Source organism: Vombatus ursinus, unplaced genomic scaffold, assembly GCF_900497805.2.
Source record: "Vombatus ursinus unplaced genomic scaffold, bare-nosed wombat genome assembly UNPS02014794.1, whole genome shotgun sequence".
Taxonomy (NCBI): Eukaryota; Metazoa; Chordata; class Mammalia; order Diprotodontia; family Vombatidae; genus Vombatus; species Vombatus ursinus.
This window is the reverse complement of record NW_020954572.1, coordinates 1,293,151-1,315,000: the sequence shown is the minus strand read 5'-3', so window position 1 is coordinate 1,315,000 and position 21,850 is coordinate 1,293,151. Positions and strand designations below refer to the sequence as shown.

Here is a 21,850-nt window from a genome sequence, read left to right as displayed (position 1 = left end):
CTAGGAGAGCCTGAAAAACAGCCTCTCTCCAAAAGCTGGGAGAAAAGAGATAGCCCGTGGGGATCGTGGAACCTTGCAGGATCCCCAGAGCAGCCTTCTCAGAAGCCTCTGCTCCACCAAAGCACCTCCATAGCTCAGGCCACTTCACAGCTGAAGAGAGAAGAATGTGATCTTCCGTCCTTTTTCCCTCGCTCCCTCCACCCCTCCGCGGTTGCTCGGGCACCCTCCTAGTGAGCTCACCTGAATGAAACCCCAGAGCGGGTGCAGCGCACAGTGCAGCAGCAGCGAGGGCCAGCAGCAGCGAGGGCGAAGCATCCAGTCCCAGATCATCATCCCTGCTCGAGCCGCCCAGAGCCCAACTGCCAGGAGGAAAGAGGGCCAGGCGGAGGGGTCAGGAGGGAGCTTGGGGACACACGCTCGCGAGGCGCTCTCTAGTGCTCACGCACGCACACGCACACACACTTACACGCGCACCCAGCTCCCGACACGCTCAAACCACCCACCTTGTATGCACACTCACATTACGCATACACACTCACTGCAAAACACCCGGGGACAAGACACACGAGACACACCTACTCTCGGCACACGCGCGCGTGCACAGAGCTACACACACACACAGCCCCCTATTACCTCGCGGAATCGGTACTCCAACGTTTCCCTTCTCCAACCCCTCGCCCCACAAACTCCTCCAGCCCAGAGGCTCCAGCAGGAGCTCGGAGGCAGGGAAGGAAGGGGTGTCTCCACCTCCCCATTCTCCCTCCTTCCCAAGCAGCCGGACACAGTTCCGTGCAGAAGTCTGCCCCCCTCTTGGCGCCTACCCCTCGCTCTACCGCTTGTTCCCCCACACCCTGCTCACCCTGGGGGTGGCCGCGTGTCCCCGGGAGGCGGCGGCGATGTTGGCGACAGCTGAGGCTGCAGGAAAGGCTTTACATGCTGGGGAGGCGCGCGGGGCGCAGGTGCAAAAGTTTGCGGCTGCAACGAGCGCCGCGCTCTGCTTCGGCCTCCTCTGGGTACTGAGCCGGAGCCCCGGGGCACGGCCCCCTCTCATTGGGGGGCGTCAGGAGCCGGCTGCGGCCCAGGGGGAGCAGGCTGTCCCTCCTTCAGTCCTGGTATTGTGCGATGTCTCTAGCCTGAGCCTGCCTTCTGTACGTGTAGGTAGTAGGAGAAAAAAGGCACACACGCAAAAAAAAAAAAAAAAAGAAAGAAAGAAAGAAAAAAAAAGAAGAAAGAAAAAAAAGAATGTCCGGCGAAATGCGGCCGGCTTGGTCCAAGCTGCAAAGACTCAGAGAATGTTCCGCTTTTTCATCTCCAGGAAAAACTGGGCTGTAGGTAGGGGAAGTGCAAAAGAAAGGCGAGGAGGAGAAAAATAATAACAAAAAGTCACCTCAAAGATTCCCCACAGAGGCAAGTCCTTCTCCCAAAGCCCTACCCCGCTGGGCTCTGGCTGGCTCCGATTCGGGATCCTCTGCCCTCGCGCCCGAGTGGTCCGAGACGCCCTCCCTTTAAAGTCTCGGCGCAATGCCTTGCCTGGCGCTTGGGTCGCAGCTGTCCATCACACAACCCCCCCAGGGACACTGCGAGCACAGGCTAGAGAAATTGCTTCGGTGGCGAAGAGCCACGGGGTTGGTTGCTGGGAGGACAAGACTGGGGGAAAGACACAAGTAAAGACGGGAGTGGGAGGAGGAGGAAAAAAAGGAGGAGGAAGAGGAAGAAGAAGAAAAGGAGAAGGAGGAGGGGAAATAATGAAAAAGAAAATAGAAGTGAGTGGAGCCAGAAATTCTTCTCCCTAGAATGCCTGTGATCTTCGCTTTGGCTGCTGCAATGATTTTTCATCCTTTCTACTGAGTCCATTGTGTATTGGACTCTTGCTCAGCGTCTATTTTTTATTCTTACTATTACCGTTGTATAGAGGGCTTGCACCGTGATCACACAATCCCCAAGGGTTTCTTGTTCTCCCTTTAGAAAGCATTGTTAGCAGGGTGGAACCTGATTTGTGACATCTCCTATTTTCCCCCAGCAACATTCCCAATTGCTCTTTCCTCTCTGGTGGTATAATGGAAAGGTCACTAGATTTATCATCTTCCACTTACTAAAGGTGCAACCCCAAAGCGAATCACTCTACCTTTCTAGCACCTCAGTTTCCTCATTCGTAAAACGACGCCCTGAGGTCACTTCCAACTCTAAAAACCCTATGATCCTGCTCGACCTCCCACCCCCCACGCTCCACCCCTAGACCTGTTGGCTAGCTGTGCATGGGCAGCATTTCGATCCCTGTGTCTTTCCTGGTCTCCTAGACAACTAGTGGCCTGGTTGACCTTCAGATGGCTGAAGGATTGATTCTCATAGAATCTCAGTGAAGTCAAGGACCTCAGAAGTCACACCCAACAACAAGTGGTCATCTAGCTACAGCATGAAGACTTCCAGAGAAAGAAACTCACTCTCGGAAAGCCATTCCTTGTTCGGAAGAGAGATGGAGCCAGAGATTGGAGAGGAGAGGGAGTGGTCTAAAAGAGGGCATTAGAAATACGATGAGGATCAAGTCAGCACCTTATCTTTTCTTCTTCTTTTCTTTTCTTTTCTTTTCTTCCTTCTTCTTCTTCTTCTTCTTTTTTTAGCATTAGGTTTGCATTTAAACATCTTTACCATCATATCTCTTCATGGAGATCTAAAATGATGTCTCCACCAAGTTCAATTCAGTTCAACAAACATTAAGTTCTTGTCCTGTGAAAAGTGCTGTGCATACAAACCTGTACCATGACATCAGTTATAGTTTACTATTTAATAGAGGAAATAAAACCCACTCCCCAGCCTTTTTTTCTTTTTTCCAGACATTAGATTTAATTGATGTAGTGAACTCTGTAGGAGGAAATTACCCAACCAATGCAGATAAACACCTCGGCAACTTAGTTTTAGAAACTTGCTAGAGGCATTGAGTGGTTTAGTGACTTGCCCAGGGTGGCTGTAGATTTATAACTTGAATCCAGGTTTTCCTGAGTTTGAGGCCAGCTCCCTGTCTACAACACCTAACAGCTTCTCCCTACCCAACCTGAAGCAATATTAAAGGAGAATATGCCACCTGTGTTGTTCATCTATATCTGTTGAGCACAAACTCCAAAAACGTCGTAGATTACAAAGTTGGAAGGAAGCTGAAAGGTTGTCTAGTTCCTCTTTCCATAAAAGGAATAAACCTGCATTACAATATTGCCAACAGATAATTCAGCCTCTGCTTAAACACCTCCTTTGAGATTGGAACTTCACTGTCTATGGAGGCAGTCTCTGTCATTGCTGGACAGTCCAATTGTTAAGAAGTTTGTCCTTATATTGAGCCAAAAACTGCATCCCTAGTTTTGCCTTCTGTTACCAAGCAGAACAAATCTAATACTTTTCCCACATGATAGCTTTGAGATATTTGAAGACAGCTTTCACTTCCTGTGTAAGTCTCCTCCTCACCAGGCTAAAACATGCCCAGTTCCTTCAACCAATTATATGACATGGTTGGCAGTAAGGGAGTAACTAGGGCAGGGTAATCAAGACTTTTGCCTCAGGCATCCATATGGTGGAACACTTTTTCCTCACAGCAGTCTAGAGACCTCTGTCCTCATGCTTAACGATCATCCACTTCTCTGTGTCTTCATATTTCCTTGCTCTTGGCACATTTGTAGCCACATTCTGACTGTCTCTCTGGGGGCCTGCCTATGCCCTACCTCCCCTTCAAATGTATTTGTCCCTGATGCCAGGATTCCTAATTACTGCTCTGTTTTCCAATCCTTTTCCCCATCCTATTTTCCCTCTTCTGTATTTGCTTAAGTTTGTCAATGTCCTTCCTAAAATATAGTGCCTAAGACAGGACACAATACTCCAAATGTGATTTGACCAGAGACAAAGGACAGTGGTATATCAGCTTCTATATCCACAACTCTCTTCTTCAAGAATTACACCAAGTAAGTAGCTTGGTAATTTAAGGCATTAAGCCTTATATAAAAAATGTTCTCCTTCCTCAGTTGCAGCAAAATCAATAAGACAGGCAAAATCATATACGAATCAATTATATTTTTATATCTAAAACTCATTAAAGGTCAATGGGAGTAAATTATTTTTATTCCAATAAAATACAAAATATATTGCGAGTACATATGGCATCTTCTTCCTTTGGCAAAGGCTCATCTTTTTAAGACCAATATTTATCCTATGATGCCACATAACTACCATAATAAACTACTATCATAAACTACCATTAAAGTTTCTCAAAAGGCAATGGAGAGATACATGGTGAGCATAAACAGACTTTGTCATATTAAAGTGAAGAACTTTGAGGCAGAAGGGCATGAGATTTTAAAGAGCTGCATAATCATTAAAAGAGGTGGGCCAACCAATCAATAACATAGTGAAATAATAGGACAACAAATGGACAACCAGTGGACTCCACTGGTGTACGTATAATGACAAAATAATCTAATCAGTCAACATGTATTTACTAAGCACCTAATATGTGCCAGGCACTGTGTTAGGTGCTGGAGATACAATTACAAGGAATGAAACAATCCCTACTCCTAAAAGAAGAGGCAGCTACGTGATGCAGTGGATGGAGCACTGCACCTAGAATCATGAAGACCCAAGTTCAAATCCTGCCTCATGCACTTATTAGAAGTGTTACCCTGGATGAATCATTTAACCTCTGTCTGTTTCAATTTCCTCATCTGTCAAATGATGATAATAATAGTATCTATTTCCCAGGATTGTTGTGAGGATAAAATGAGTTAATATGTATAAAGCTCTTTGCAAACCTTAAAGAGCTGTATAAATGTTAGCTATTATTAATAGAAAATATCAAGTACATACATAAATATGTACAGTATAAATGTAAAGTGAATAGATAGAAATATCAACAAAGTAGTTAAATAAATGCAAGGTGATTTAGGAAGGAGAGCATTAGCAATTGAGGGGATCAGGAAAGGCTTCATACAGAAGATTGAGTTTGAGCTGTGTCTTAAAGGAAGAGAGGGACTCAGAGAAACAGAAATAAAAAAGGACACAGATTCCAAGTATAGGGGATGGCCTGAGGTTAGATATGGAGAGAGGGTCTGGAGTGTTGTGTGTGAGGAACAGCCAGTTTCACTGGATCACAGAAGGCGATAGGTGAAGGTAACAGTCCAGTGAGGCTGTAAACATAGACTGAGGCCAGGTATTGAAAGCTAAATAGAAAAGTTTATATTTTATCCTAGTGGCAGAAGGAAACCACTGGGGTTGATTGAGTAGGAAAATCACATGGTTAGATCTACTCCTAGGAAAATTATTTTAGCATCAGTGTGTAGGATGGACTGGAGTATTGAAAGATAAGGCAGAGAGACCAATTAGGAGGCTGTTGCAATAATGTAGGTGAGAGGTGATAAGGCCCTGAACTACAGGGGACAGCTATATGAGTGGAAAGAAGGGGGTGGATATGAGACAGGTTGAGGAGACAGAAATGGCAAGATATGACAACTGATTGAATATATGGGATGAACGGGGGAGTAAGAAGTCCAGGAGAAGGCTGAAGTGATGAATCTGGGAGTCTGAAGGAAAGTGGTGTCTTCAATAGAAATAGAAAAATTTGAGAAAAGGAAGGGCTGGGGGAGGGGGACAAGGCAATGAGTTCTGTTTTAAATATTTCCAGGACATCCAGTGTGAAATGTCTAATGGGTAAATAGTGATGCTGGATTGAAGCTCAAGGGAGAGGCTGGGGCTGGAATACAGATCTGTGAGTCACAAATAGGAACAGATTAGATGAGAGAGAGACACAGACAGACAGACAAAGATAGACACAGACAGACAGACAAAACAGAGAGATAAAAAGAGACAGAGAGACAGAGAAAGATAGATGCACAGAGACAGGGAGAGATAGAGACAGAAACACAGGGAGATAGAGATAGGAAAAGGAAGGAGAGAATAGAATGAGAGAAAGGAAAGAGAAAGGGAGAGGGAGAGGGAGAGGGAGAATGAGAGAGCATCAGAGAGACAGAAAAAGACAGAGAGAAAATAGTAGAGAAGAGGAGGGCTCAGGACAGAACCTTTGGGAAAACACAGTTAAGAGGAATGATATCGACCAAGGGTGGGGAACCTGCGGCCTTAAGGCCACATGTGGCCTTCCAAGTCCTTTAGTGTGGCATTTTGGATAGGATGATGAAGCTCAGAAAAAAAGCCTAAAAATTATTGGCTTCTTAGACAAATGTGAAGAGAGCCTGGTCACCACCCATCGTATTTCAGGAAAATCATGAGAAAACGTCCTATTATTACTAAAATCAAGAAACAGATTGCAGATTGACAGAATACATAGTACATCAATAGATATGTCAATCTCTCCCAAACACACTGATGTGAAACAGAAGGTACAATAATGAGATTATTTTATCAGTAACCACAGAGAAAAAAAATTCATGTTAAAGAACACCAATTCAAATTGTCCAAGATTTTTCATCCAGTAAGAGAATGAATTACAGGCACATTATGCAAAAATCAAGAGAAATTGGGCCAAAATCAGGTACCTAAATAAACCACATATTTTTAAAGACAAATGTGATAATTTAGGATAACAAAAGAATTTGGGGAACCCATAGAAATGAGACCAAGCCTAGAATGGCTTTTTAAACATAAATCCACCATTATTTGCCCCCCCCCAAAATTGCCTAGAATGACTAATCAATGATACATTGTAAATTCTATCAAATGATAAACTATTTACTTTTAAGTAACCACTATATCAATGTAAATACCTTGGGGAAACAATAAAACAACTGAAAGGACTGTTAGATTAATATTTATATCGGTATGAGCACTGAAGTTGGAATTAAAGCAATAATAATGTTGAATTGCCTAATAAGTATCAGATCCACTAGTGAATTAGGATATCATTTGCAAAGAGAAATATGGTATACTCCTCTTTGATATTCTTTAATTTATTTTTCTTTCTTTATTGCCATATCTAGCTTTTCTAGAATGCTATTTAAAAATAATGCTGAGTAGAAACATTTATTTTGGCCCTGTTCTTAATGGGAAAGTTTCTAACATCTCTCATTTACATAGAGTGCTAGTCCTTTTATTGAATGCTTTAAAATCATTTTAAGGAAAAATTTCTTTCCTTTCCTATTCTTTAAAATTTTTTGAAATGGTGATTTTGTCATTTATATAGTTTATTTTGCTAATAAATTTCTTAATTTTCATATTATTAAAACTTTCTTGTGCTCCTAGTTTAATTGTACTTGATAACAATACATTTAAAATATATTATAGTATTTTATTTATAATTTTATGATTGTCATTGATGATATTAGTATTTATTCCTTGTCTCTTCCTTTTTATCTGATTTGGACATATTTTCTCATAAGAAATGTCTAGTTAAGTGCCATCTTTCTCTATTTTAAAAATACTTTACAAAATAGGGTGGGTTATTTGTTCTTCATATGTTTATTGTAATTTCCTTGATAATTCACCTAATCTTGATGACTTTTTTCATGACATTGCTTTCTCATTGGATTATTTGGGTTATCTATTTCCTTCTTTGTGAACATACATACTCTATATTTTGGTAAATTATTCATTAAATGTATTCACTAATGAATACTTGGTTCATGATTCATTAATATAAATGATTAACTATTCATTAAATTTATAAATTCATTTATGTTCTCAGTTTTGTTGATGTAGAACTGTGTGTAATAACCTTGTAGAGTTTCATCCTGGAAAATTGGATACAGAGTCAGCCTAGAACTCAGGAAGACTTGGGTTCAAGTCCTACCTGTGCCTTATAGTAGCTCAGTGCCCCTAAACAACTTTCTAAGAGGAATAAATTGGACAGAAAATGTTGATTTGCACTGGTGGAAGAAATTTCTATCCCAAAGCTCCCTGAACCTATGAAGTCAAAGGTCCAATCAAAACAAACAAACAAAAAGATGGATTTTTGTTTCAGGGAGAAACTTGGGGCAAATAAAAGAACTTTATAATTTCCCACAGGCCATCTGGTTCATTCTCTCCCTATTCAATTTATGGCCTAGTTCATTGTCCACTTGTAGTGTTTTTCTAATACATACACACACACACACACACACACACACACATACACATATATTCATATATGTATGCATAATGTATGTGTGCATGCGTATGAATATACATGCATATATACATTTATTTCTATATCTATATTTCTATTTCTATCTGCATCTATCTATCTATAGATGTGTGTATTCTAAGAGTAGAAAGACTTATTTTGACCCTGTTCTTAATAGGAAAGTAAATATTTCTTCATTACATATAGTGCTAGTCCTTGTATTGAATACCTTAAAATCATTTTAAGAAAAAATACTTTCTTTGTTATCCTTTTTGTTGTTTTTTAAATGGTGGTTTTATTATTTATATTATTTATTTTGCTAATAAATTTCTTAATTTTCATAATGTTGGAACTTTCTATATAGATAAAAATAGATGGATATAGATACAGAAATATATGCATTTATTTATGCTCACATGCATACACACATATAGATGCATCTATTTCTCTCCATATACCTATAGATAGAAATATAAATACTGATATATAAATATTGATGGATAAGTTCTAAAGTTTGTTAATCCAACTGCATGCCATAGTTTGGAAAAATAGACATTCTTCATCCATTTTTTTTCCCTTTGTGGATAGTTTGGACAAACTCTTTGGAGTGTATATGGACTTCTTTAAGAGCCTCTGTTACAATTTGGGACCTGATATAATCAACACAATGTGATTTGCAAACCCAACACAGAGAACCTCACCATTTATAGGGAATTTTTCTTGAAGATCTCTGAGACAAATCTCTTCTATGATATTGGTCTAAGACATTTGGCGAGCATTTGCAGCCCAGTTTTAAGTCTTACTTGATCTTAATAATCCAAGGACCATTAAATAAAATAATTCTGCCCTTCTATCTTTCAAAGAATCTTCTATGACTTTGTCATAGATATGGGGGATGCCTTGCTGGACATAAAACTTTATGACAAATATTTCACTCAGGTGAATCAAATCTTCTTAGACAGTCAACAAATAGTAAACAGAGTGTGATTTTGTATTCTCTGCCTTTTAGTCAATTGTCAATTATAAAACTGCATTGATGCAATTGATATGATGGTTTATGTAGAAAACCTAAGAGATTCAACAACAGCAAAATTAATCAAAATAATAAATAAGTTGAGAAAAACAAATTCATTAAATCATTAATATTCATATATATTATTAACAAGAACCAGGAAAATAGATAGAGAAATATTATTTTATATCATATCAAATTTTATTAAATATTTAGGAGTTAGCTTACCAAGGCACATAGGACCACTGGTTAGAAAAATGGAGGGATAACTAAGTAATTAGAGAAGTACTTGGAGTCAGTGCAAATAGGCCTACCCAAAAGAGTAACATTTACTATACCAAATTAATCTATAAATTAAATTCAGTACCAAATAAAATTCAAATGGAACATTTCCGAGACTGGAGGAGGGAGGAAATAGCATTTATATGGAAGAATTGGGATAAGGGAGCTCTGATTTCATTAGCATATGGTCTACAGGTGGGGAACTTGTAGCCACATGTAGCGTCAAGGCCTCAGGTTCCCCATTCCTGGATACAATTCCATCATGAAAAGAATTGCATCTTTTCAGTGTACTTTCTCTGTAACTTCTACTCTTAAATTGTATAGAACAGAGAAGTGAATTGCCCAGTCAGCATGTTTCAGAGGTCGCACTTGAACCCATACCTTTCTGGCATAGAAGCTGAATCTCTAGCTACTACACCAAGCTGCTTCTCAAAAGTATTGAAGGAAATTAAGAGTAAAGAAAAAAAATACAGGGAATTTGTACTTTCAGATCTGAAGTTATACCACAAAGCAATAATTATTACAATTCTCTGATACTGGACCAAAAAAAAATTGAAAAAAGGAAAATGGAGCAGATTATCAAACAATGATATAGAACCAAATATTTCAGACTAGTTAACAAATCCAAGATTACAAAACATTGGGGGGGGAATTCCCTATTTCACAAAGATGACTGAGAAAGTTCAACAGGATTTTTTTTAAAAAAATGGTTTGTAGATCCATGTTTCATAATATATATCACAATAAATTCCAAGTTGTTTGATCTTTTTGGAAAGTAATTTGGAATTGTGGAAATAGCTATAACAGTATTCATAACCTTTAACTGAGTGACTCCACTACTAACTTGCTCTGTTTGGTATTTAAGTCTGGTATAATTTGGCTCCAACTTATCTTTCCAAACTGATTTCACATGATTTACATGGGGCAACTAGGTGGCACAGTGAGTGGATAGAGTGCTGGGCCTGGAATTAGGAAGACCTGGGTTCAAATCCAATCTTAGACATTTATTACTTATGTGACTCTGGGCAAGTCACTTAATCTCGATCTGCCTTAGTTTTCTCATCTATAAAATGGGATAATAATAATACCTACTTCCCAGGGTTGTTGTGAAGATCAAATAGAATGAAATTTGTAAAGTCTCTGGAACATGATAAGTATTATATAAATGTTAGAATTAGCATTATTATTACCCTTCATTTCCATTCCAGAAAAAGTGTTTTCACTTGCTTTCCCCCATACACATTTGATCTCCTGCCTTTCTGCCTTTAAACAGTCTCTCCCCATGTGAGGCAACACAAAGCCCATAGTGAGTGAATCAGGGGACTGGCCAACGAGGCCAGTCCTTACAAGCATATGCAGAAAGCTCGGATGCTACAATTTCCATGTGGACTTTGGAGCTCGTGTAGACATTCTGTAACTCATGCCAGTTTGTTAAACTGTATGTTAAACAGCTGCCTCTTTAATTGGCTATGGTTTTGTAGCCAGAACTTGGGGGAGCAGGGCAGCGATTAAGAGGTACTAATGGACTGGACCTTGTTGATTCTTTCAATTTGACTTCTTTCTACACAGTGGTGCTCTGGTGTGAGAAGAAAAACAACAGTAACAGCAACCAAAAAAAAAAAAAAACCCAATTCCATCAAAGGGAAAGGGCTTGCATTTGAGGCCAACATGTGACCTAGGAATATGGGCCTCAGTTCTTTACTTGTCTCAGCAATTTTTCTTTCTTTCTTTTCTTTTCTTTCTTTTCTTTTCTTTTCTTTTCTTTTCTTTTCTTTTCTTTTCTTTTCTTCCTTCCTTCCTTCCTTCATTCTATGACCTCATGAGTTTCAAAAGGTCAGAAAAACAAGCCTCTAGGAGGTCTTAGGGTGTATTCTATGCGTGGTTTTGCCGCTAGATTAACTTCTACTCCATGCAGAGTAAGGAATCTCCTGTGGGATCCAGACCATTACTGGCTGAGACTAGGGCTCATCCATTAGAGATGTTTAATTTGGACATGAACTCGGTATGATCAATGTTATGTATAAACGATGTTCAGTCTGAGTTTACTCTCTCCAGGGACAAAGTGTCATAGGTCACAGTGTGTCCCTGAAGAATTGGAAAGTAATGTTTGTATTACTGTTCTTGTTACAGCTTCAAAGTAAATATCCATTTGTAAAAGTTAAGTGATGGTAATTGGTTAAAAGGAACTGGAGTGATTATCATTGGTGACAAACAGTGGGATGTAGGGGGGATATACGGAGAAAAGGGGCTTAAGCCAATAGCATTGGAGAAGAAAGATCCCAACTCCTCAGACGTATCCCTAGAACTCTGAGGGGAAGATGTAACTGGTTTTGTTCTGGCAGAATAAAGTTAGATAGAGAGTACTCACTATACTTAATTTGTATATATTATGTATTTCCTTCTTTGTGTGCATTTCGTTCCCCTCAGTAGAGTGTAAGCTCCTTGAGGGCAAAAACTATGTTGCTTTTTTATCTTCAGTGCCTAGAACAGTACGTAACATATAAGCAGGGTTGTTGAATTGAAGGCTTTTTTTTTTTTTGGTGAGGCAATCGGGGTTAAGTGACTTGCCCAGGGTCACACAGCTAGTGTCAAGTGTCTGAGGCGAGATTTGAACTGACTCCAGGGCTGGTGCTCTATCCACTGTGCCACCTAGCTGCCTGAAGACAATTCTTTAACAAAGTTAATAAGAAGAAAAATTACTTACTTGTACAAAAATATTCTTAGCAGCAACATTTGTAACAGTCCCAAACTGGAAATAAACTATTTGTACAATAGCTGGGCAACAATTAAACAAATTATGATGTATTAATGTAATGGAATCTTACTGTGCCATAAGAAATGTCATGTGTGAAGAATTTAAAGAAACATGAGAACATGCAACAAGTGACCCAGAATGGAGAAAGTAGAACTAAGAAAGTAATATGCTGGGGCAGCTAGGTGTCACAGTGGATAGAGCACTGGCCCTGGAGTCAGGAGGACCTGAGTTCAAATCTGACCTCAGACACTTGACACTTACTAGCTGTGTGACCCTGGGCAAGTCATCCAACCCCATCACCTCCCAAAAAACCAAAATTGTAATATGCAAAATCACTGCAATTATGTAAATAAAGACAGCAATAACAGGAACAGTACCATATTAACACCCAGGAAAGAATCTAGAGCTAGAAGGGACCTCAGAGAAAATCAAGTGCAATCTCTCCTTTTATGGATGAGGAAACTGAGGCTTGTGTAGGTTAAGTGACTTATCCAGGGTCACACAATTTAATAATTTTAATAATTTAAAATAATGTTTTAAATTAATAATTTAAAATACATTTTCTTTAATTGATTAGTCAATTCTTTGATACTTAAATACATGTAATAAATGTCAAAGGTAGTATTTTAACCTAGGTCTTTTGATTCTAGAGACAGTCTAGTTTTTATTCTATTTCTATGTCTCCCATAAAGAAGGTCAGGATGATTTTGTCAAAACCTGATTAAAATTAATACATACTTTGAAAAAATTAAAGGCACATCCACAATAATTTATGGTCATTTTTTTCTTTCATGTTTTTCTTTTGTTCTTATCTATATATTTCAATGGGGCAGCTAGGTGGCACAGTAGATAGAAAGCTAAATCTGGAGTCAAGATGACTCATTTTCATGAGTTCAAATCTGGCCTCAGATATTTACTAGCTATGTGACCCTGAGCAAATAACTTAATCCTATTTGCCTCAGTTTCTTCATCTATAAAATGAACTGGAGAAGGAAATAGCAAACCACTCAGTATCTTTGCCAAGAAAATCTCAAATGGGATCATAAAGAGTCAGAAATGACTGAAACAACATAACAACACATATTTTAATATTTGAAAGATAAAATAAAATGTGTTAATTATGAGAAAAAGAAATTTACATCTGAGCCCATCAAAAGGTTCCTGCTGGAATCAACCTAAAACTGTAAGGGACTTTTGAATAAGGAATGTCAAAGCTAGAAGGCATTTTGGAGATTATCAAATTTAATATCCTCATTTTACTGAGACCACAGAAAGGAAGTCATCTGTCCTAGATTACTCAGGGTACCGGTTGGTAAGATCCTATAATTTAAGTGTCCCAGGCACTAGTCTAGTGTTCTTTTCATTTGACTCACTGCCTTATCATCTGTTTATTCTGAATATAACTTGTATCTATGTAATGATTTGTACATTGTCTCACCTGTTAGAATATGAGCTCCTTGAGGGTCAGGACCATGTTTTTTGTAGTAATAATTTGTTGTTATTGTTCAGTCATTTTTCAGTTGTGTCTGACTCTTCATGACTCCATTTGGGTTTTCGTGGCAAAGATACTAGGCTGGTTTGCCATTTCCTTCTCCAGCTCATTTTACAGATGAGGAAAACAGAGGCAAACAGGGTTAAGTGACTTGCCCAGAGTCACACAGCTAGTAAAAGTGTCAGAGATTGGATTTGAACTCAAGAAGATGAGTTTTCCTGACTCCAGGCATGGCTCTCTATCCACTGTGTCACCTACCTGCCCTTTGGTAATAATAGAAATAATATTTATACAGCATTTTACAGTTTGCAAAGCCCTTAAATATTATTTAATTTAATATTCACAACAGCCCTGTAAGAGATTATTATTATTATTATTATCATTATTTCCATTTTAAAGATGAGAAAACTGAAGCTGAAAGCTTAAGTGCCTGCCTGGGGCCATACAGCTAATAAGTGTTTGAGGCAGAATTTGAACTCAGGTTTTCCTGATTTCAAGGCCAAGTATTCACTGTACCACCTATTTTGCTTTTTGCTTTTCTTTAAAATTCCAGAGCTAATGGGAACATTGTAGGTGCTTAACGAAGGCTTGTCGACTAATTGACTGACTGACTTTAGAGTCATGTTTTGAACATGCTGACATGTCACTTTCTTTTATCAGTGGCTAGCTTTTTGATTATTAAAATTTATGGAACTAAGTTGTACTTTTTGCCTTGAGATTCCTTCTCCTCTGGGTTCTGTAACAAAGTGTAATCACATGAGTTTGCATGGGTGGATCAGCATTGATCAAAATTTAGGGATTAGGTTTTTTACCAAGAATGTTGGTGCAGCGCTTTGTTTAAGGTCAAACATTAGGATGAGTGAGAAGAGGTGAAGGAGACTTAAAAGAAACATACAGTAAGAAAAATACAAGGATTCTAACTGAAATGGGATGAAATTTAGGATCCAGATACAACATAGCTCTTGTTAAGATTGTTCCACTCTTCTCAACTGACCCCATTTTCTCCTTCTCACTCTGTCATTCTTGGAGCCACAGAGGCGAAAGTGACATGGTGGTTGTCATAGTGGTCAAAAGCAGCATTGCGTTAGTGAATAGAAAGTCATCCTTAGAAACAGGACAATCTGGTTCAAGCCCTGCCTAGGTAAGTCATTTATCCTCTAAGTGACTCAGCCAACTCTGTCTCCAAGTTGTTAAGACAATTGTCCATCTAGATGAGTAGAAGGGGTTTCCTCTCCAGGCATTATCTATAATAACGAAAGTACAGGCCTGGCCAAAAGAAAAAAAAAAAGAAGAAATGAAAAAAACATTTATCTAAAATTCTATACCTTTTTCTCATTTGATCCTCATAACAACCCCACAAAGTCCTTATAGAGGTTGGACTAGATGTTCTAGGTATCTTACAACTCTAATTTCTTTTTTTTTTCCTTTTTTGGAAATTGAGGTTAAATGACTTGCCCAGGATCACAAGCTATCTGTGTGTATCTGAGGCCAGATTTGAACTCAGATCCTCCTGATCCAGAGTCAGTGTTCTATCCACTGTGCAACCTAGCTGCCCTATAACTCTAATTCTTACCTGCTTATTGATTATCTTCAGCAGAGTGATTTAGTTTGGAGTTAGAAGAGGCCCAGGTGTGAATCCTAGTTCTAACATACTAGCAGGGCTTGCCTGGCTTCTTTCAACACCCAGCTTACATCCCACTTTATACAAGTAGCCTTTCTGGGTCCCTACAGCTGCTAAAGACTTCCTTCTGAAATTATCTTCCATTTACTTCGTGTATATTTTGAATGTACAGAGTTATTTACATGCTGTCTCCCTCATTAGAATGCCCTCCTTGAGGGCAGGAACCATGTTTTTGCCTTTCTTTCTAACCCATATGTTTAGCACAGTGTTTGGCATATAGTAAGTACTTGTTGACTGAATGACTGACTGAAACCATTTAATAGTCAATTAAGCTCTATAACTTTTAGTTTATAAATCTCTAAAATATCTTTGCACACCACCCTCCCCCCACTTCACTGAGTTAGAAAGAGGAAAACCCTTTATAACCTTGTAGCTCTATAGAAATGCAAGATATTATTTATAGATGAAGAAACTGAGACTCAAAGAAGTTAACTTGTTTATCCAGCATTACTTAGCTAGTTAATAGGAAAACCACAGTTTGAACCCCTGTATTGCAACCTCAAGTCTAAGTGCTATTTCTACTATATCACAATTGCCTGATAAAGAACTTTGTTGTTTTTGTTGTTGTTCAGTATTTTGAGTTATGTGTGACTCTTCATGACTCCATTTGGGGTTTTCTTGGCAAAGATACTGGAGTGGTTTGTCATTTCCTTCTCCAGCCCATTTTACAGATGAGGAAAATGAAGCAAACAGGATTAGGTGACTTACCCAGAGTCATTTAGCTAGTAAGTGTCTGAAGTCAAGATTTGAACTCAGGAAGATGAGTCTTCCTGACTCTAGGCACTCTATCTATCCACTGTGCCACCTAGTTGGAGGTCATCTCTTACAACCCTATCATTTTGGGACTGAATAAAGTAAGATCCAGAGAATTAACTTTGTCTAAAGTGACAAGCATAATTAGGAATTCTTTCATCTAGAGCAAAAATAATTGTGGCAATGTAGGAGATAGTATCAATAACATACAAGACAGTCCTACCATTGGTGAATGGGCAGGCAGAGGACTTTGAAGAGAGGTGTGGGGACAGTAGTTAATAGCAGGGAGGACACACGTCCTCTAGGAGAAGAAGTAATATCTGACCCTTCTCAAAGAATCCCCTCTCCCGAAACGTAAAGGGCCTCAATCAAAGCATCATTTACCCCATGATAGTTACAGCTCTGTTCACACAGAGATGAAGCTAGAAATCTACTGTCCTGACTTGCCATAGTGTTTTTTTTTAGTTAAGTCAATTCTAAACTAAAGACAAAAAACTCTCTTTCCCTTGTCTTTCTCATTTGTAGTTTTTGAGACCTTGAAAGGGGAATGAAATGAGGTATCTGAACTGAGCATGGCCAATAGACAGAGGCTTTGGCTGCTACCCATTTAGGGCATTTTTATTGCTGATGGTTGAGTCTGCAGAGATCTGTCCAGGCAGGATGTTTGGCTGGTATACCTTGGGAGGACTGTCCAGGTCTGCTGTAAGGAGAATACCTGCCAAGTCCAAATGAACTAATTTTTTCTTAAAACCACATACTGTTCTCCCACACAATGGGCCCAATGCCACATTTCTATTCCAGTTGGACTGCCAACCCCACCCCCCCAATATTTTATATCTTGCTCTAAAAAAACTAACTAGTGCTAACATAACATTAAGAAAAACTTTTACCTTCCTAGGGAAAATCTATTTAATTTCACCTCTAAGTAATCACAATCAGATTTCGTATCAATGTTTCTTGTGTGGGATACTTAACATTTCTATGGCTTAGATTGTCTTTTTATTAGTTAAAATTCCTTTCAATTTTATGGTATTTTTCGGAAGGTGAGAGGGAGCACAGAGAGCTGCCATACTCTTCAGGGGAAGGCTTTACTAATACTTGGTGTTGCCAGCATTAGATTTGACTGGTGGCCATACCAAACACCTAAGCTCTGAAACTTCTCAAAGAACATACTTTTCCCAGAGAGAACATGCAGTAATGTAACTGGTATGTGCTTGATTAGCTTAAAAATATTTCTTAAGTTAAATTTTACCTAAGATTAAGCTTAGCTCTCTAATAACTAGGTGGTACATGGAGAGAGGACAGGGCCTGAAGTCAGGAAGATTCATCTTCCTGACACAAATGTGCTGCTCTCAGACATATACTAGCTGTGTGACTTTGGGCAAGTCATTTAATCCTGTTGGCTTCAGTTTCTTCATCTGTAAAATGAGCTAGAGAAGGAAATGACAAAGCATTCCAGTTTGGCATTCTCTGCCAAGAAAACCCCAAATGGGGTCACGAAGGGTCAGACAGGACTGAACAACAACAACAAACAGAATTTAAGTTCCTTGAAGACCCAGTCTGATTCCTTTTTTTTTTTTATCCCCAACACCAAACACAGTACCTAGCACATACTAAATTACCTACTAAATTCATTACTAACTTATCTACTAAATTGCCTACTAAATCACCTTATTGATTGAATGTTGATTTTTGTATTGATCGATTAAGCATATACCATTCATTGGCAGCTAGGTGGCACAGTGGATAGAACACCAGACCAGTGAATAGAATACCTGGCCTGGAGTCAGGAAGATCTGAGTTCAAATCCAGCCTCAGACACTTATTAGCTGTGTGACCTTGGGCAAGTCATTTAACCATGTTTGCTTCAGTTTCTTCATCTGTAAAGTGAGCTGGAGAAGGAAATGGCAAACCACTTCAGTATCTTTGCCAAGAAAACCCCAAATAGGGTCAAGAAGAATTAGACACAACTGAAAAATGACTGAACACCAACAACAAATATCATTCATTGCAGAGCAATATGTCATAGAGGCTCTTCAGATATAATATTTCAATTAAATTAAACCTGCTGGTTATTATTCATGCATGAAAGTACTTCTGCTACTAATGCAGATTCCAGTCTTCCCTCTTACTCTTTAGTAGATGTTTTTCTGAATCTCTGTGACAAAGAAAAAATCAATTTAAAAAACCTTCTTGGTAACTTTCTGATAAGGATCATCTCCAAACTTATTAATCTAGTTCTTTGATTATAGTTTGAGTCTAGGCTTGTGACTGAAGCCTTTCCAGATTAGTAGGACAGTTAGATATTACATTCCCGGGTTACCTGTGAACTACAGTGAGATTTCAGATTAAGACTTGGAGATTGACATGGAATGTTTATGATGAAACCTCAATTTCCTTCCATGGTCAGAAGGAGATAACTTAGTTTTAACTTCCAAAATCAACTTATTAGATAGGTGTACCTCATTCATTTTATCTATTTCCCTTTGATATATCCAAATATCCAAAGAAATAATCTATGGATTATAAATATTCCCAGAAAAATTTCAAGAAAACAAAAATCTGAACACCATATTCTATAAGAACATCTAAACACCATTTTCTATAAGAAATCTTATAGAAAAAATTGCCTGAAAATATTGAAAGCAAATGGTAAAGTTCAGATTGAGGTAATCCATAGAACACCATCAGAAAAAAACCCAAGGGTTAAATCATCAAGAAATGTTGTAATCAAATTTCAGAGTTGTATCAAAGAATACATTTTATGGGTAGTAAGAAAAAACTCTTTAAATACCAAGGATCATAAATCAGAACAGCACAGGATTACTTCACAGTTACAATAAATCGAAGAAAAATTTGAATATGATATTCTTAAGATCAAAAGAGTATGACTAGCACCTAAAAATAACATATCCTGCAAAGCTGAGCCTAAGCATCATAGAAAATAACTGGATATTAACAAAAATGGAAGGATTTGAACAATTCTTTTAAGAGGAGTTAAGAGTTAAACAGGGAATTATTCACTATGCAAACTGACCAAATAACAGAAAGCTAAATATTTTTATGTAGTAAGTAAAGAAAAATGAAAGGTTTATTTTCATCAGGCTAGGGACATGCATGTGGGGTGGAGGATTTTTTTCTGTTGGTTGTCTGATTTTCATTAAAAAACATAACCCACACACTGGGTGACTGAGAGGGTAAATAGAACACCAACTGGCTAAATAATTGGAGTAAAAGATACATAAGGTAATAATTCTTTCTTATGTGGTCATTTTATTTACTAAAAGTGGACATAAAGAACATTTTATGTGAAACCCAGAAAAAAAGGCAATCTGAGAAGAAAAATAGAGAGTTCTGAGGACTAAGAGAAAAAAAAATCCCCTCAGATAAAAATACTGAGAGAACATGAATAAAAGCAGCTCAGAGGCAACAGTAATGATTGATGTTAGAGATGGCTACAGTGCATTGTTTTCCACTAGCTAATTTGAACAGAGCTGTTTATAGGACTTTGGAGTTTATTGCTGGGAAACCATGAATCAAAGAATTGTTTTAGGACTATGGGATTATGTTATATGGACTATTTGTGTTACAGCTGACAGATATGTGGATCTGGTGCTTTTCAGCCTAATAGATAAGGGGTCACTACACATGACAAAGCCCTGAGTTGAGAATCAGAAGTCAAATCAGAAGATCTAGAGTCAATAAGTGAACAAATTGAAACAGAAAGAGAGAGAGAAAGAGAGAGAGAGAAATCAATGAAAGAAGCTGCTTATAGAAGGTAAGCCATCAGAAAAAAGAAGACAGAATGTCAGAGACATCAGAGCTGAGATGTTTATAAGAATTGAGACCGGTTCAGTATTCATATGCCTCACTATTAGGTTTCTGTTAAGTACATGCCCACTTTCTCCCCCACCTTAGATATTGGGCTTTGGTGGAAGACAGACCTAGGTTTATTGGTGGACTGTTATGTTTTGATTCTTCCTGCTTTTGCCTTCTATAGAGTAAATGTTATTATTATTCTTACTTTTGCCTTTTTGTTTAGTGTTTCATGTTTATGAGTTAACAGTGTCTGTTGGTGGAGTTGCGAAGTGGTCCAACCACTCTAGAGAATGATTTGGAATTATTCCCAGAGGGCTCTAAAACGGTACCTATCATTTGAACCAATAATACCACTACTAGTTCTGGATCCCAAAGATATCAACGAAAATGGAAAAGAACCTATATGTAAAAAATATTTATAGCAGCACTTTTTGTCATGGCAAAGAATTGGAAATTGAAAGGATACCCATTAATTGGGAAATAGCTAAACAAACTGTGATTTATGATTGTGATGGAATACTGTTGTGCTATGAGAAATGATGAGCAAGATGGTTTTTCTGAAACTTATATGGGAAGACTTATATTAACTGATGCAAAGTGAAATGAACAGAACCAGGAGAACACTGGAAACAATAACAGTAATATTATAATGATGATTAGCTGTGAAAGTTGGATACTCTGATCAATACAATGATCCAAGGCAATTTCAAAGGACTCATGATGAGAAGTCTGAGTACAGATTGAAATATATATTCTTTACTTTATTTTTATTGCTTTTATTTTTGCAACATGGTTAATATGTAAAATATGTGTTACATGATTTCTCATTTATAGTTGATATCACATTGCTTGCCTTCTCATTGAATATGGGAGGGAAAGGAGGGAAGGAAAGAATTTGGAACTCAAATTTAAAAAAAAAATGGAATGTTAAAAATAATAATTATTTTTTTTAGAGTTAGTGGCATTATGACTGATTTGTATAAATGGGAAGCACATTGGTGGGAACGCATGAGGCAGAGACATGAATGTCACCTGACACCAAAATTATCTCTAGGAATCTGAGAGTGAATTGTGGTAATTTGGCTGCTCGTGACCATTCTATCCAGAAAAAGCCTTCCATACCTGTCATTATGTGTTTAAGATGGGTTGATGAATCAGTTCAGAGAAATAGAGAATGGAGGTTGGTTATATGGTGAAATTCTATTCAAAATAATTAGAAATGCATAAAATATCTGTGTTAACCTACTAAGGCACATACAAGATTTATATAGATATAACTACAGAACGTTCTTTACAGAAATACAAAGATACATAAGTAATTGTAGAGGTGGTCATTGCCCATGGTTGGGCCATGTCAATGTAATAAAAAGGACAATATTAGTTCAATCAACTCACAGATTTAGTGGTCTATCAATCAAATTACCAAGGGAACAATTTTGTACTTCACAAAAGAATAACAAAATTACTTTGGAAGCATAAAAAATTTAGTATCTTAAGGGAAATAGAAAAAAGTTTGAATGAAGGTGTCATAGCATTATCAGATCTCAAACTATATTGAAAAGCAATAGGCATGAGAAACATTCCATATTGGGGAAAAAATAAAACCAACAGAAGTTCAATGGAACAACTTGAATCAGCACAAAGAAGAAACAATTAAGAATGATAGCCCAGTACTTACTCAGTCCAAGAATATAAGTTGCTTGGGGAAAGATTTAAAAAAATAAATAAAACCAAAGCTTTGTTTTTGACAAGCATCAGTGGGAAAGATGGAAAGCAGTTTGAAAGAATGAGGCTTAGACCAGAATCTCATACCATACACCACAACAAGCTCAAAATGAATATATGGCCTATAAAAAGTTATTTCATTTTTTTAAAATTAAAAAATAGCAAGACATAGAAAGAGAAATTTCATTTAAAGTTACTGTAGACATTATAAAATATTTAGGAGTCTATCTACCGAAACAAACCCA

General features: G+C 37.9%; 1 protein-coding gene across 4 annotated transcripts in view; it reads right to left on the bottom strand.

The window, feature by feature from the left end:
* PRIMA1 (proline rich membrane anchor 1) overlaps positions 1-21,850 on the bottom strand; it is a 188,496-nt gene that overhangs the window by 110,598 nt on the left and 56,048 nt on the right. For 2 of the 4 annotated variants that reach the window (XM_027870058.1, XM_027870061.1), the window contains exons 4-5: positions 860-1,146; positions 241-359 (exon numbers count right to left, since the gene is read on the bottom strand). In XM_027870058.1, the coding sequence (XP_027725859.1) occupies positions 241-333 (93 nt within the window). In that variant the 5' untranslated portion in view covers positions 334-359; positions 860-1,146. Of the gene's footprint in view, positions 1-240; positions 360-633; positions 674-859; positions 1,147-1,387; positions 1,645-21,850 lie in introns of those variants that run through there. The other 2 variants (XM_027870059.1, XM_027870060.1) reach the window with 2 other exon arrangements.